This window comes from Amblyomma americanum, chromosome 4 (assembly GCF_052857255.1).
Source record: "Amblyomma americanum isolate KBUSLIRL-KWMA chromosome 4, ASM5285725v1, whole genome shotgun sequence".
NCBI lineage: Eukaryota > Metazoa > Arthropoda > Arachnida > Ixodida > Ixodidae > Amblyomma > Amblyomma americanum.
In genome coordinates, this window is record NC_135500.1 from 214,943,143 (window position 1) to 214,957,895 (window position 14,753).

General features: G+C 46.0%; 1 protein-coding gene across 2 annotated transcripts in view; it reads left to right on the top strand.

Moving 5' to 3' along the window:
* The window catches only part of LOC144127577 (gamma-aminobutyric acid receptor subunit alpha-6-like), a 54,047-nt gene that overhangs the window by 27,439 nt on the left and 11,855 nt on the right, over positions 1–14,753 (top strand). For both annotated transcript variants that reach the window (XM_077660560.1, XM_077660559.1), the window contains exons 3-5: positions 7,309–7,376; positions 9,192–9,412; positions 13,134–13,216. In XM_077660560.1, the coding sequence (XP_077516686.1) occupies positions 7,309–7,376; positions 9,192–9,412; positions 13,134–13,216 (372 nt within the window). The remainder of the gene's footprint in view (positions 1–7,308; positions 7,377–9,191; positions 9,413–13,133; positions 13,217–14,753) is intronic.

Here is a 14,753-nt window from a genome sequence, read left to right on the forward strand (position 1 = left end):
CTCAGTCCTAGTTGTCTCTGTGTTAAAAGAACGCGTTACGCCCTACGTTACCTACAAAAAAGGGTAACGCGTTACCGTTACCGTTACCGAAGTACCGCACGTTACTTTGCCGTTACTTCATAGACATAAATTTTAATCAGGGTGTCTTCGCCTTGAGAACTCACGAAAACAATTTTATAAAGCTCATATTTCGCATAAAACTTCTAGCCCAAACGACGATTTTACGCGACATCTTGATTTAATGAGAATACTTTGCACAAATGTGCAGGAGCTTAGCAATGTTCTGGTGGCCTAAAGTTGCCTGTAGATTTACATGTGATTGCGTTTATCTCTGTGGCCCATCGTGATGCCATTTTCTGTATGCGACATTAAACACAAAATGACACTTCAATCCTAAGTTCTCAAAGAATACATCGCTGAACTTTCAGCAAATTTACAGTAATTCTGGAAAATTGATGTTCAAAAATGCCCAGCATGCTTCCACTCTTTATAGAGTTGTGTGTACGAGTGGTTCAGGAAGGGGAGGTAGGGGAAGAAAAGTGTGTGAATGTGTGTTCGTGCACGTGTTTCGTGCTTCGTGGCTATTCTGTCCTTTTTTTTTGTTGGGTGCATCGACAAGGGCAGGTGTTTTCTGGTATGCATGCGAGCCGCAACAAAGGTCGTCGAGAGCACCTGTGCATTTGTTTATTTTAAACATCACTTTAGGTGCTCTGCGCTTTCTAAGAAAGGGGCTGAGTAGGGAACAATTGAAAGAAAAAGTAACTAGTAACGCGACACCTCACGTTACCGCAAAATGTTAACCTAAGTAAGTTACCCGTTAAAGTTACGAAATGGTAACGAGTACGTTACTAAGTCATCGAAAAAAAGTAAGGCGTTACCGGTAACGCCGTTACTTGTAACGCGTTACCGCCAACACTGGTGAGGGGTCATGCTTCGAAGGGTGCCGCCATTTTGGAAAGATGTTTTAGAGCCCGCAACCGTCGCACAAGCTAAACTCAGCAAATGGCGCATACCTAACGCAAGCGTACGCTAAGGCTCGATATTAAATGGCGTTTGGCGCTTGGGCACTACAAAGCACGCTATTCCATTAGCCCGTATGCCCATTTTATACCGGCACTACATTCTGCAGCGTCATAACGTTGCCTGTGCAATCAGCGCAACTTTGTTAGTGGTGCAAGGAACTACTGGCATGGAGTATAGTGTGTGGAACCAGGAGACGACACTCGTTGAGCTGGAACAAAATTCCTTCACTTTATCAGCGTATAAAAAGCGGAGGGAACGAAGCTTATAACCTAGGCAAAAGAAACAAGCAACTGGCAGCTCGGTATTATAGTCTTAGCAGCGGTGCTTAATTTTTCATTGCTATTATCCTAGTCGTGAATAATGCAAACAAATCAGGCACGTACAGGCGCCAAACGGACTGCCTTTGAAGGGTCGTTTTGTTGCCTGTAGGAAGCTGTCTGACTTGAGGCAAGACAGGACACTTTCGGCATGTCATGCCGCAGAGCTGCTGGTATAAAAGAAAAGTTATCACAGTCGAAAGCTGCGCCTCGTCTGACTGCGCCAGTTTACACGTAGTGCAGTTATTTTTCTAAAATTAGCCATCTAATTAGTGTGCTTTTTAGAGTAACTAACGTCCACTGCGACTAACACTTTGTTCCTGAAAGTATTTTCTTTCTATTTCGAGCTCTCTATTTCTAAGAATTCCTTAAGGTGTTCGTTGAAGCTCTATTTAAGGGGAGCTATATAACCTCATTTTCAAATTTCCTACAGGGGCCGCCCTCCTTGAACGCCTCAGTGTCGGCCGCTGCAATGTATCTTGCTGCCTTTAATTGACGCCTAGCGTGTCTGCCGAATTCTTCGCATCTTCTCTGAGCTTTAATGCATAGATAATTGTAGTCCTGTATTGTTCGGGAGATTTCGCTGTTTTTTCTCCTTGGTGAAGCCGGAGGATTGAACGGCGGTGCCCGTTTCTGGCGCCTGAGTGGAACGTCACAACACAGATCGTCACCTTTAATGGAGGAAAACCGTCACGTTAGCGTACACAAGAAATGAACGGAAAGGCACAAACTATCACCTGCTTGTCGCCTACGAGAAAGCACGACCACCTTCCGGCTCTACTCTTCTGTACATGTAGACGACAATCCGGCAGTGCCTCAACGCAGACGCATACATGCCCACTGCATTGTAACTTTGTTGTCGTCTGCTCTGCATCTTATTTTCTAAATAAATTCAGTAGAACGCGGTGTTTACTGTTTGTCGTTGTGTTTTCTTTTTTCTGCGTGTCTGAAGAAAAAATTTGTTTCTTACAGAGTACAATTTTATTCTACTAATTTTTAATAATGTGCGCACACGTCTGCGCCCTTCTTCATTCTCTCAACATATCTTAGAGCCAGTAAGCCGTAGTACTGAGGTCCTGTGCTGTTTCATAATGCTGAGATTCTTTTTTTTTTAATGGCTGCCACTCGCATAAAGCAACAGCTGGCTACAATATGAGGAAAGCGATATACTTCACGTAGGTGTGCCACACAGGCGGCGCCCGGCCCTTAAAAATAAATCCAAACTTCGCTTAATTCATGCCATTCGTGTTTTTTTTTTGTTTTGAAGTCGTCTGTCGTATTCATGTTCCGCACTTGAACTAAACTGATTGGTACCGGGATTAAAAATGCTGGAGCTTGTATTAACTGCGTTGGCACTCGGAACTAATTGATTAGCGCTCGTATTATTCGAATTGACGGTATTATTAAATACCTTGGCGCTTAGTTGAAGTGTTCACACTTGCAAACAGTTGTCTCGGGTACAGATTATATTGGTTGCCGGTCAGATTACATTTACTGGCAATTAGATTAAACTGAGGGGGAAAACCTGTAGTGATACACGTAAGCCCATTACTGAAACGATAACATCGCTTGAAAAAAAAAAGAAAAGACCACGAGCTTTATTGTCACAATAAATACAGCCTTTGTCAAAAGGGAGGAGCTTAACTGGTTTATTTCTAAGCCGTGTAGTGGCGCTCTTGTCGCCCCCTCGGAAGTCCTAGCTCTCGGAGGACTGAGGACGAGAGTTCCCAGCTCTCACCTTCTTGAGATTCGGAATGTTGGCGATACATACGGAGCCATGCACCATGGTCCAGAGGGAAACCCATTGGGCTGTGCATTTTTGACAAAAACGGTACCTGCGTCTTATAGGTGTAGAATGTTGAGCCACTCAGTCATGAGCATCGGCATTCCTTCTGTCTTTCTCTTTCCCTTCGCAACCCAGATGACTCGCGTCATATGCTCAAGAAGCACTTTGGTTTGGGCTAGTTGGTTCATAGCTTTAGATGATGTCAGGACAGCGCGAATGGAACAAGGACGAGAGAGGCACAAGAACACAGCGCCTGTCCTGTTGTGTTCTTGTGTCTCTCTCGTCCTTGTTCCTTTCGCACCGTCCTGACGTCATCCTGTCTTATGTCCCCTTTTTCTAATGCCGCTCTTCCTAAAAGATTTAATTCTATTCTCAACCATTCTCAACCAATTTGCCCAACTTTCTGTCTTTCTCAACCTTAGCAGTAGCTAGTATTCCGACCTCCATGCGACCGAGGACGGTCGAGTTCTGTGCCTTTGCTTCGTTTATACGCCTAATTGTGGCTCATTTACATGGAGCTGGCCAGTATACAGCCGCCCCTCTGTTCCCAAACGGACAGCGGGCTGTGCGCCCAGGCATCTCGGCCTCTTCTATAACGGCGGCTCAACGCGGTTCCGACCCAGAGGCTCAACAAGTAGCTCAACTAAGGCTGGTTCCTTTATTTAAGCCCCCTTGGCCCACAAAGCGCCTAAATTGCCGTGTCGAAAAGACAGGGCGAGGCTAAATTCGTCCTGCACGCCCGGCGACATTCTCAGCCGTGTGTTGTCTTTGCTGTCTGTCTGCATCTGGCTCCCGGCAATCTGTTCCTTCGCCGACTCCTTAAAGCATTCGCTATCTGTGGCATCGCTGGCCGTTTACGCAGACTGATAAGCCAGTAAAGCTCACAAAGTGGATGTTATTCAAGCGTGTCTCGCCGGAGAGTTTTCGGTTTTACATCCTCGCGTTCTTCGGGCCACTGTGAAAACAAAACGTTCTCGTTGTGCCTCTCGTAGTGTTTTACGAGAGCTTCCGCGTCCGACGGAGTTTTGCGCTCGAACGCACCTTTTCCCTCTCACTCACTTTTCTGATAAGAAATCGACGCACATTCAAAATAATCGCGCTCCATCTGTGATACTTAAGTAATAAAGTGAGTGCAGCGACTGTGCTGTTCGTATGGGGCAATAGGACTACCAATATCGGGCCTGCACCTGTTATCACGGATTGGCTAAACCTATTTTACCTTTATTCTGCACTTTCTAGGAGTGCTCTATAAAAGAGTCCTTTAAGTATGCAGTTCAGACAAATCCTAACTCTCTTGATCTGCTTGCACACTGCAATGGATAACACCCCCTCTATGGGAAAATGCGTGCCTGTTTCTATGCGCCTCTATGGGGCTGCATTGTTTCTTATCGCTGACTGACATCTGCTTCTTCTGAACACTTGGAACCTGCATAACAACTTGTGCGTAGACTACAGCAGCGCTTCGCTGGACTTTTCAAGATTTTCAGAAATTTTTCGCATATCTCTGAAAGTTTCCCCTAAACGGGTTGTATTAACATTCATTAAACCGCTTGTAGTTGATTGCTTTTTCCGATTTCTCGGTATGGCCACCACCGCCTCTGCAGGAACTCCCTTGACGACAGGTGCTGTTCAAACCTGAACGTCATATTGTCACCGATAAACGGTCACAGCACTCAAAGCCAGGTTTAATTAGACGTGCTACGCGTCCAAGACAGCAGGAAGCTCGTGCGAGGAAGACGAAAAACCTCTAGCCCCTCGAGAGCGCAAGGCATGGCAAGTCCCATCTAAAACAGTTCGGCCGCGGCATGGCGCCACTGGATTGATTGGGACTGTGGCAGTATTGTGGATTTATTGGCTAGTGAGAAGTTAGTGGGAGCTTCATGGTAAATGCTTGGCATTCTTGGCGCCTTGCCGGGGGTTAACACTGGAGTGCTGGAGATGAAGTTTGTTGCATTTTGTAGAGTCAAAGGGTCGCGAACCCTCCAGTTCTAAAGGTGTAAGAGAGGGTAGAAGGACCCGAATGTTCTTTTGAATGGGAGGCCACATGCATTCTTATCCTTGTATTTTTTATTACTGTTATTTGCAGTGCGCCTAAGACAAGTTGAAAACCCCATAAGTTAGGGCGTTTGAAATGGCATCAGAGCATAACAGGCCACACAGCGTCATTTCTCAGAAGCAGTTGGCCAAACAACAGGGGATCGCTTGCAGCGAATTGCTCGCTCGGTTCCAAATAGTTATCGGCGCTTAGCGTCTCACGGTACGCGTTCCGATCACAGGAGAGCTGACTTAGCAATAGCCGTCCCCCTCACTGAGCGTTTCCTAAATACAATGACTCAAGCTCAAGGCCCATTCTGAGCTCAATATCCATGACTTCCCGGTGCTCGAGCATGTTTTCGCCCTGCCGCAAAACAGAAAACCGCGCGCGTGGTTCCCCGAGGCGCGCGGCAAATCCTCACTCGTGCATCATCTTAAAAATAGGAGAGACGGCCCCGCTCTCTGATGCCCGTGCCCAGATTAATCACACGCGCGACCTCCCCCACGCATCCGCCGCGAGCCCGGGCTCCTGGCCAACGGGATCTCCCGAAAGTCTGCCACAGCGCTGCGGACTGTGATTCACTCCTCGACGAGGGGAAAACCTACTCCACTCGAAGCCCCCTCTCCCCTCCCACACTTTTCCCCTCTCGGCGTATAAACATCGGCGAAAATCTGCTTGGCGCGGAATTTGATCTCACAGTGACTTTTTTTTCCCTCTTCCCGGCCGGTTTCTTTCCAGAGAATCTGAAGCCCTGGCTTCGCTCTTTTGAGGGTGGTGTGCTCGAACCCCATCCGCTACTGCGGTATATGGTTGTATGAAGTCCATGTGCAACTGCGCTCTGCTGGAGTGTTTCTAAGCTTCCTAAAATTAACCGCAGCGGGAGCTTTCAGAAGCGCGTCTGTCGTTTCCGCATGTGGCATTCTAGCGTACTGTTTACTGCTTTCTGCGCCATGTCCTCCGAACGACGAGATTCAAAGTTGAGGTCTAGCAAGTGGGGCATACTCGACGCCGCTTCCGCCGCGAGTCTGGAGGTGCAGTATTTGAGGAAGCGCAGACGCCTTTTTCTGAACCACCAGGAGGAATGATGGATGGCACGCGAACACCGGCTCGCCTGGCCCGAGACTGAAGCTCGGCACCGCCCGCGCGAGCTACTCCGGAAGCGGCGCCGACTGGGAGCGCGTGCATGCCAGCAGCCGCAGTGTTACTTCTTCAGCCACCTTTCGCCACGAAAGGGCGCATTGGCGCGCATACTCGGAGGGCTCCCTAACGGATTCAAAGGGTTTCCACGCAGTGTCCTGCTTCCATGACCTAGCGGTCTCCCCTATATCATTACCTCTTCCGCCTTGCGTTTTTCGCGTCACATGAGATGCATTTCAGGGGGAGACCGCCCCCCTCTCCCTGAGCAGGGATGTGAAATTAAGGGGTGAAGGAAGCCGACCCTTCTTCCGAGCAATAAATTTTTGCGGGGAAACCACATGAGCGACCAGTTTTTGGACGAGGAAATTTAAAGGAATGTGTTGTGCAAATTTTACGATGCCGGGGCACTGCTTCGACATTCGTGCATTTGTGCGAAGCCACACAGCGGCCCTATAAATTTAAGTCGCTGTGAGCAACAGCCACGCGAATAGATACCTTTCGAAAGTTAATAAGTTGCTGTGATTGTTTGAAAGGGATTCATTAACTCAATTGGAGACAGAGAGAGATATGGGGCAGGCATTTCTACTGCAGTGGGTGTAGTCAGGCTGATGATGATTGCTTCTAAAGTACTTCTGTTAGGAACGCCTGCAGTGAATTTCATGTATATATACATAACGCCTCAGCAGCTGTTCCTAAAATCTGACATGGCTGTGCTTCGCATGCCTTAACGTAAAATGTTCCCTATTAATTCTTCCCCCAAACCGCTGAGAACTCTTGTATTAAGCCCGTCTAAAGGTTTTGGGTGACAGCTTCAAGGCCGGTTTGCGTGCGTATTGCTTGCATTTCGTGCAATCGCCCTGCCCTGTTTCCCTTCCTTCGTGGCTGCTGCCCAAGTTGGCCGAAGGGTCTTACTATAGCCTGCGTTCACTTGCCTCTGTGTTTACCCGGAGTGTTTTCATGTTGTAAATTTGAGAAGTGGCGACACCCACCATCTCATCTGGTACTTGCAGGTCCTCCAACAGAAATCCTCACAGACATCCTTATCAGGAGCTTCGGACCAGTGTCAGAAAACGAAATGGTGCGTTTCTCTCTTCTATTTTTCTTCCTTTTTTCTTCGTTCTTGTTTACTCTGCCCTCAGTGTTTCTGCACATATGCACTTTATATCGGAGTGGCCCTGCCTCACTCAGCGTTACGCTGACTTCGGTTAATCGCCTTGAAGTTTTTCTTAGATCCGATGTGCGTCAAGGCCGGAGAGAGCAAACAATTATTGCGAGATCTGAGTGCTGCCGTGTGCGAAAACGTTTCCTAAATCCTCGCACCTGAAAGTCACACTAGACGCTACGCAATCAGGAGGGAAGCTCTTGAACTCTTAATTCGTTCGGAATAAAAACAGAACAAAAGGTGCGACCATACTTAAAAAAATTGTTTGTTCAGACCGATAGTTCAAACGAAACGCAACGTTGTGTGTTATGATTCCTTGCAAACATTTTAGAAACAAATATCTCGACCACCGCTTGAACGCGCTCATGGCAGGTCACCCTCTGGTTTCGGTTTGGTTTTCCCAACCCAATTAATATTTCCTTTCTAGCACGCTCTTTCGAATCCCGCGCATGTTCGCGCTGCACCTGAAGCGACACCGAGGGAAAATAGAAGTTGGCCTCTGTCGGTGCAGAACCGTGTTCCAATCACAAAGAAGCCACTCTCTGTTAAAACGGAGCTTTTGTAAGCTATAAAAGGCCAACAAACTAAATACAGGTGTCTCCACGTGTATTTGCGAGTTGCGTCTTTTGTGGCTGGAAAACATCAACATAGCCAGAAATAACCATCAATCAATTTCTACTTAGAATAATAGTTAGGTGCAGTGGCATCAGTGTCTTTTTAATGCAGTTTATTACCTGCGCAGAAAGCTACGGAATTAAAGCTTGACGAGTGTGCGCGGCAGTGTTCGTTAACGCAGTCTAACGGTGTTCTAGTTATCGTTGTTAATGGCACATTTTTCTTCCATCGAAGTACCCGAATCTGAACTGTGACGATACGCTGCCTGCAAGTCAGCTTCTTTTCTCCGACGTATTGTCTGCATTATAGGCCACTTTCACGCGACTTCAAACTAAGAGGTTTAGCACAGGATCGAGAGGAAAAGGAAGATAATCTTATATGTAGATATCCCCCACCCTGTGTATGTGCCATTGCTTCTGATGCAACAATAACAACATAGCTTGCGCGTTGCACGCCGCAGTTGTGTGCGTCTTCATTTGTTGGTCTCTATATGGGGCACAGCTTATGGTAATGTAACTTGCTTAGGTGAAGAAGCGCCTTTGCATTAACGATCGATACGTTGTCAGAAACAAATAGTGTTGCGTGCAGTTCGTGCAAATCTCAGCGTCACATGCTCAACAGTTCGTAGGGATAAAGAAAGAAAAGTTCTGGCTCCAAGCCTAGAAAAATGCAATAGCCATCTGCCCAAAAAGAATATCATGCGATTTCAGAACAAAGTCAATCTTGAAAAAAAAAAAATATTCTTTGACTTTCGCTTCACGCTTTCATCACAATTACCGCTATCAGAACATGCAGGGAATTTCCAGCCGTGACTCTCAAAGGGAAGATGGCGCCTGTCTCAGAATTCTTTGTTTTTCTTCTTTTTTCTGTCGCTCAGTGGCACGCCAGTACCGTTATACCGCAAACGTTTTGAAGCTTAATACTTCTTTTTAAATCGTGGTCAGCCCCATAAGCGCGACCTTATGCGCTTTCCTTTCCTCTGCCTCTTACTCCTCCTCCTCCTCCTCCTTAGATTCTTCTGTTTTGTTATCAACGAGCGTCCGAAAGATGCAGCTTCGACAGATTGCGTAACTATACAGCAGTGTTGACTTCGGATATCGTCTGGCCCGTGCGCAGATGTTCTCGATGGACTGCTACTTCCGGCAGACGTGGTACGACCGCCGGCTGAGTTTCCGGGGCGACATCGACGTGCTCTCGGTGAGCTGGCAGTTCCTCGAGCTCGTCTGGACGCCCGACACGTACTTCTTCAACGGCCAAAGCTCCTACCTCCACAAGGTCACTGTGCCAAACAAGTTCGTCCGACTCTTCCACGACGGCCGGCTCATGTACTCCATGAGGTGGGCGCCTCACGCCGGTGTCCCATCACGAAGTAGCAAGAGGCGAAAATTAGTTACCGACAGTTTGGGTCGCTGTAATGCTAATTTTTCTCGAAGCCATATTACTAGTTGCTCATGCTAGCTCTGACATCACCGCTTGATTAGCATGCGGCGATTGAGTGGCCGAAGCACGGTATTGCAAAAAATGGACCTAGTACGAGAAAAACAACAAAACGACAGAGCGTTCTCTTGCTAGGTTCAAGTGCTGTCAGGCTTACGGTTATGTCTGCCTGCTCAAAATCTCAGTTAGTCCACATCCCTCCACTGAACTCGATTGTTCTAGTTTCTTAATTCAATGAAATAAAAACTATTCATAACTACCTTACCTAGGTAACTATTTAGCAAACATTTCTAAAAAGCTTGAAAATTTGCGTTTTGGAACCGAAATGAATCAGGCAAGTTATTTAAATAAAAGTCGGCAGTGTCCGAACTGGCTGACATGCTCATTACAATGAGCGCGACGTGTCGTAGTCAGGAAAAGTAGTAATGCATCGCAAACTCTACTTAAGGACGACAAGAACGGTAGAGGCGACATAGGGAATGGTGTTCATAGTACTGGATGCGATCAAAGCGGATGAATGGCCGTTTCTTAAACGCATAGCTTCGCAAGTATCTGATGCCGCCTCAATTCCCCCAGAAACACAGCCGGGCTCTGCGACCCCATTAATAACGTGCACAGTTGAGCTCCGCATTTCTGCTCGTTGCTTGCACTGTTGCGTCACCTTCCGAGAATGAACAAATCATTTAAAGTGTGACGTCCCGAGACTGCCTGTGACATTTAGCTGAACTGTTTATATTTTTACTTGTCCAATGAAAAGTAAGAAGGGTTTAATGCCAGATATAAATCTCTGGTACTCCCATTATCGCGGCGTTCAATGGTGGTAATTTTTTGCGTTATAAACTACATGCCATGTGGCCCAGCGGGACCCATTATTTTTAGCCATGCTGCAACTGCACAAGGGTTTCTGTTGCTCACATTCCTCGAAAGAGCCGAGTGAAGAATACGCTCATCTTGCGCATGCTTAATGGCAAGCAAAAAAGCAGGTGCCTTGCTTCTAATACTTTGTAAAAGGTCACAACAATCGAGTAAGGAGGGCTTTTTTATGATCGCTTACAAAGACGATTAAAATATTGCTGAAGTCTTTATGAGAGACCTTCACCAGCATTCTAAAGGAAGTGTTCACCAGCATTTTAATGTCTTTTTTCATCGAACGGGCACTTGTTTGGGGAGGAAATTTGATCGAGACAGCTCGTTAGTTTACGCAGAGAATCGGTTAGAGGCAGGATTTTGGGTAGATTTTTCGTACCAACTAAAGGCATGGGACGGCTGAAATTCTTATTTCTATGAGTAAATCACGTTAGAAAAGTTTATGACAAGACCAATAGCGCTCGTATTCAGTATTAGCCTCGCATCGCTGTGCCTTGAAGTCATCGTTAATATCTCAGCAGAAGACGTTCATTACTCTGCGCAGTTCACAACACAAAATAACCTACAGCACCTATTCAAATTCAGCAAAGTGTTCACTTCACTTGTGTAAAACATACAGAATTATTGCCCTCTTGATAAAAGCAAAAGCCAGAAAAAGACGCCGTTCGGGGTCATAGCCCCTTAATGGGTAAATAGCAGCAACCTGCACGTTTATTGGGAGAGTAATGGTCATGGGGAAAGGGCAAAATGAATCAAGAAGCAACTACGGCGTGTCATAGTTCTTTAGTGTAACAGAATTCTTTATGTCCTCACAAGTCTAAAAAAAATAGAGATCATGCATACCGCTGTCCCTGCCCATGCACCGGGACTGCGCATACGCATGGTAGATCTGCACGCGCACCTTAACAGCAGCAAAGCAAGCAGAGCGTGCCTAACACGGAGGAAGTTCATCTTAAGTTCGAGGCCACAAAATTTCCTTCTTTGCACACACTGTACGGGGCTTTCGAGCCGTGCAGAGTAACCAGATCAAGGCTATGACTTCCTAACGCTTCAAACTTCAATATGATGCGTGTGCCACGTCATGTCCATCAAATCAACTTAATGATTGGCTGTCAGCTCACTGTCGCTTGCGTTTTAATGAACTTCCTATAGCTCATTTCTCATGAACCACCTTCCGTGCTGCTAAAAGCTCGTAATATATAGTTTGCGGCAGCCATCCGCCCCATTGTGCAGGCCTGCGCCACCCTTTCAATTCAATTCAATGTTTATTTTTTCCAGGAAGTGCCTGGAGGGTCTCCTTGCCTAAAAGGTGCTCATGCAGCTTGAGTAAGGCCAAGAAGACCGTTACATAGCATTATCGGTAACATCAAATTATAATTAAAACAGACATATCTGATCTCTAATTTGTAACAGTAAACACAAGTTTTATACAATATTCGGAGCACTGAAGTTATAGCAGGTAAATAACAAAAGTCAGACATCATAAAAAAAAACACATTTCAAGAAACGTGGCAAAAACGTTGTAAAATTGATTTGCTGAAATGAAGCACAAGAACAGAAAGAGAAAAAAAGCATAATAAGGCGCAACAACACAAAGTATTACCAGAGTATAGCAATTACAAAAAACGAGACCTCAAACCTCTTCTATTCAATCGTAAAGTGTTTGTATTTTTATTTCGTATAAGCGGGAGGTTTTGTGATAACGCTTGATATTTATAAAAAGTTCGTAACCATGGTATTTCTCACAAATCTTTATTTCTTTTGGGTACATTATTGTCACGGCGCTGCAGAGATGCTAATGACATTAGTTGGTTGAATATAGTAAGGGAGGAAAAGTATTATGTTTTAAGTGGTCTAAATTCATAAATATCCTCAATACGAAGTATTTCAAATAATATGAATGTACTTGTTGCAGTGGATGTGTGCATGTCTCACGTGCAAACATATGATCAAATTGCACTCAGAGCTGCCCCACCAATAGAATCACATCACTTTCAATTAAGCCGTTTCAACGTAAAAAACAAAAACGGGGTGCATATTTGTACAGATTACTTTTTAAAAAGGGCCTCGAATGTGGCATATATCTGTACCTCAGTGTTTTCGGCGCATAGTAAAACGCCTTAAAATTGAAAATTACTTCAATAAGTATTATGAATAAGTTTACTGGGGAAAAAGGCTCAACAGCTGCACAATTTTTCAGAGTTTACTGCTCCCGCCAAAGCGGGCCGCGTCTCAACTGTACAGCCGCGCTTGTAAAATCACGCGGTACAGAAAATAGGCCTATTAGCAAAACATAAAAAAATAGCGCTGAATCATTTTTTAATAGTTGAGTGGTATTCAGTACGCAAATATACGGTACGAATAGCTGCACCGCTGACCGTTTGTCGGCGCTTGAAGCGACTGGGACCACATGTCTCCCGCTGTACTAAAGAGAGCTAAACCAGAAAGTATTATACTACTCCACAAAACCATCTATACTGCGCAAATTTATACACCAAAATTTGCGGCATAAAACACCAGAACAAGTGGCTTCGGAGTCGACACTGTTCTACTAGTGTGCCAGAGTTGCCAGAGTTGCGCCACCCGATGTACGTTTTTCTATTTCACTATTGCAAAAGTAAAAGTATTTACAAAACCTCTCCAACTATCCTATACGGCACCTATTGATAGTGCGTTTAAGAACTTAGGCAATAACTATTGCTGTTGTCTCTGCATGAATTTGCCTCATGTTTTGCTTCTCTTTTCTTTCCGCAGGCTTACCATTAAAGCTAGCTGCCCAATGCACCTACGAAAATATCCACTGGACATGCAGGCTTGTCCGTTGGAGATAGGAAGCTGTAAGTTCCGTACAGACTTTTATGTCTGCGAATATCTGGCTTATCTGCTTCCTGTGTGCACGCATGAGTACCATCCTGTTCAAAACCTTCCAGGCTTTGGTATGCGTTGCTCGGCAATTCTTCTGAGATATAGGTGAGGAGCGTTTCGGAAGTGAACGCAAAGAACCATGGGAAAATCGTCTGCCAGCTACTTTTTGTTCCAAATTTGTCTCACACACCGCTTTTTGCATATCTTTTGCTATGCATGCGTGCATCGTTTATTAACTCATTTATTTGTGCTGCGACATCGCTTATTGCACAGCACCACCGTAAGATCAGTACGTGCTGCGTATGAACGCGTACTCAAAGCAGAAGCTGAAAGCAACGAAAGGTAAGAGTCTTTTGTCGTTATTATAATATGCCGGCTTAGACTGCCTGTTCTTCGTACGCACGGCAGTCCAGTTTCACGGGCGTTTGAACTAGTTTAACGCGTCGGTCACTACTTATTTGCTTTTTGGCTGCACTACTAAGGACTGAAACGTGCACAGCTTAGCAGACGATAGATGTTTTTTGCTCACAGCGTGTAAAAGCTGCCAGTGGGATAGCAAACTATCCATACATGCCTCTGTGTGCACAGCGCGTCTCAACACATCGTACTGCATACGCATAGACAGCCTCCCACCATTTACATTACATTGATTGCATTTCGTGCGAAAACACACTACGAATCAGAGCACAGTCGACGACACGTTGGTTTTGCGATGATGCAATACAATCAGCGGTGTTGCAGTGCAAATCAATCAGTGTAAGAAGCGATACTAACACAGCGACTGCCGTGAAGCAAGCGAGCAGAGGGAGAAATTTGGAACCGGAAGTAGTGGTAGCAGACGACATTCCAATGATCCTCTGCGCCGAATCTGGAAACGCACCTCACCCGTTGGGCATATGTTACTGGCCAAGGAGAAAGGCAGGCTTAGGAGAGCCCCTCGCTAACCGAGCTTTATGACAAAAATTGTGCTGGAAGTCATGTGTTTTCGCGAGGACTACTGGGAGCCTTTAGTCGATGGCGCAGCCAATGGCAACGTTGGGCGCAGCGGCGTCGTTTGCATCATCGCGTCTGTCAGTCGCCGGCGTCCCGATGCAACGCGCGATAGCCTGCGGCGCATGCGCACGCGCGCTGGGACGGCGGCCAACTATCGAGAGGGAGCCCTCCCGTCCGGTTTTCAAAAAATGTGACGTAATGGCCACTCCTGAATACTTTCCTGCCTCTGTATTGTTTGCGGTATGCCGCGGGAGTCCCAGATTTGGAAGCTCTTCTACACATTCACGTCATACTGCATTATGAAAAATGTGCGGTTTAGAAACTCATGAACAGTCTCACGACAGCTACAATAGTCGCCGCGAAATGCGTAGCGCTAAAGGCGTGTGCTCCTCCCCTTCTGTCCTTTGTGCTTGCGGTAAGCTGTTTTCGCAATGTGACACCAAATGTCCAAAAAATCCACCCTTCTGCAGACAGAACAATGTCATTTTAATGCCAATTATAGAGTATAAGAGGTGC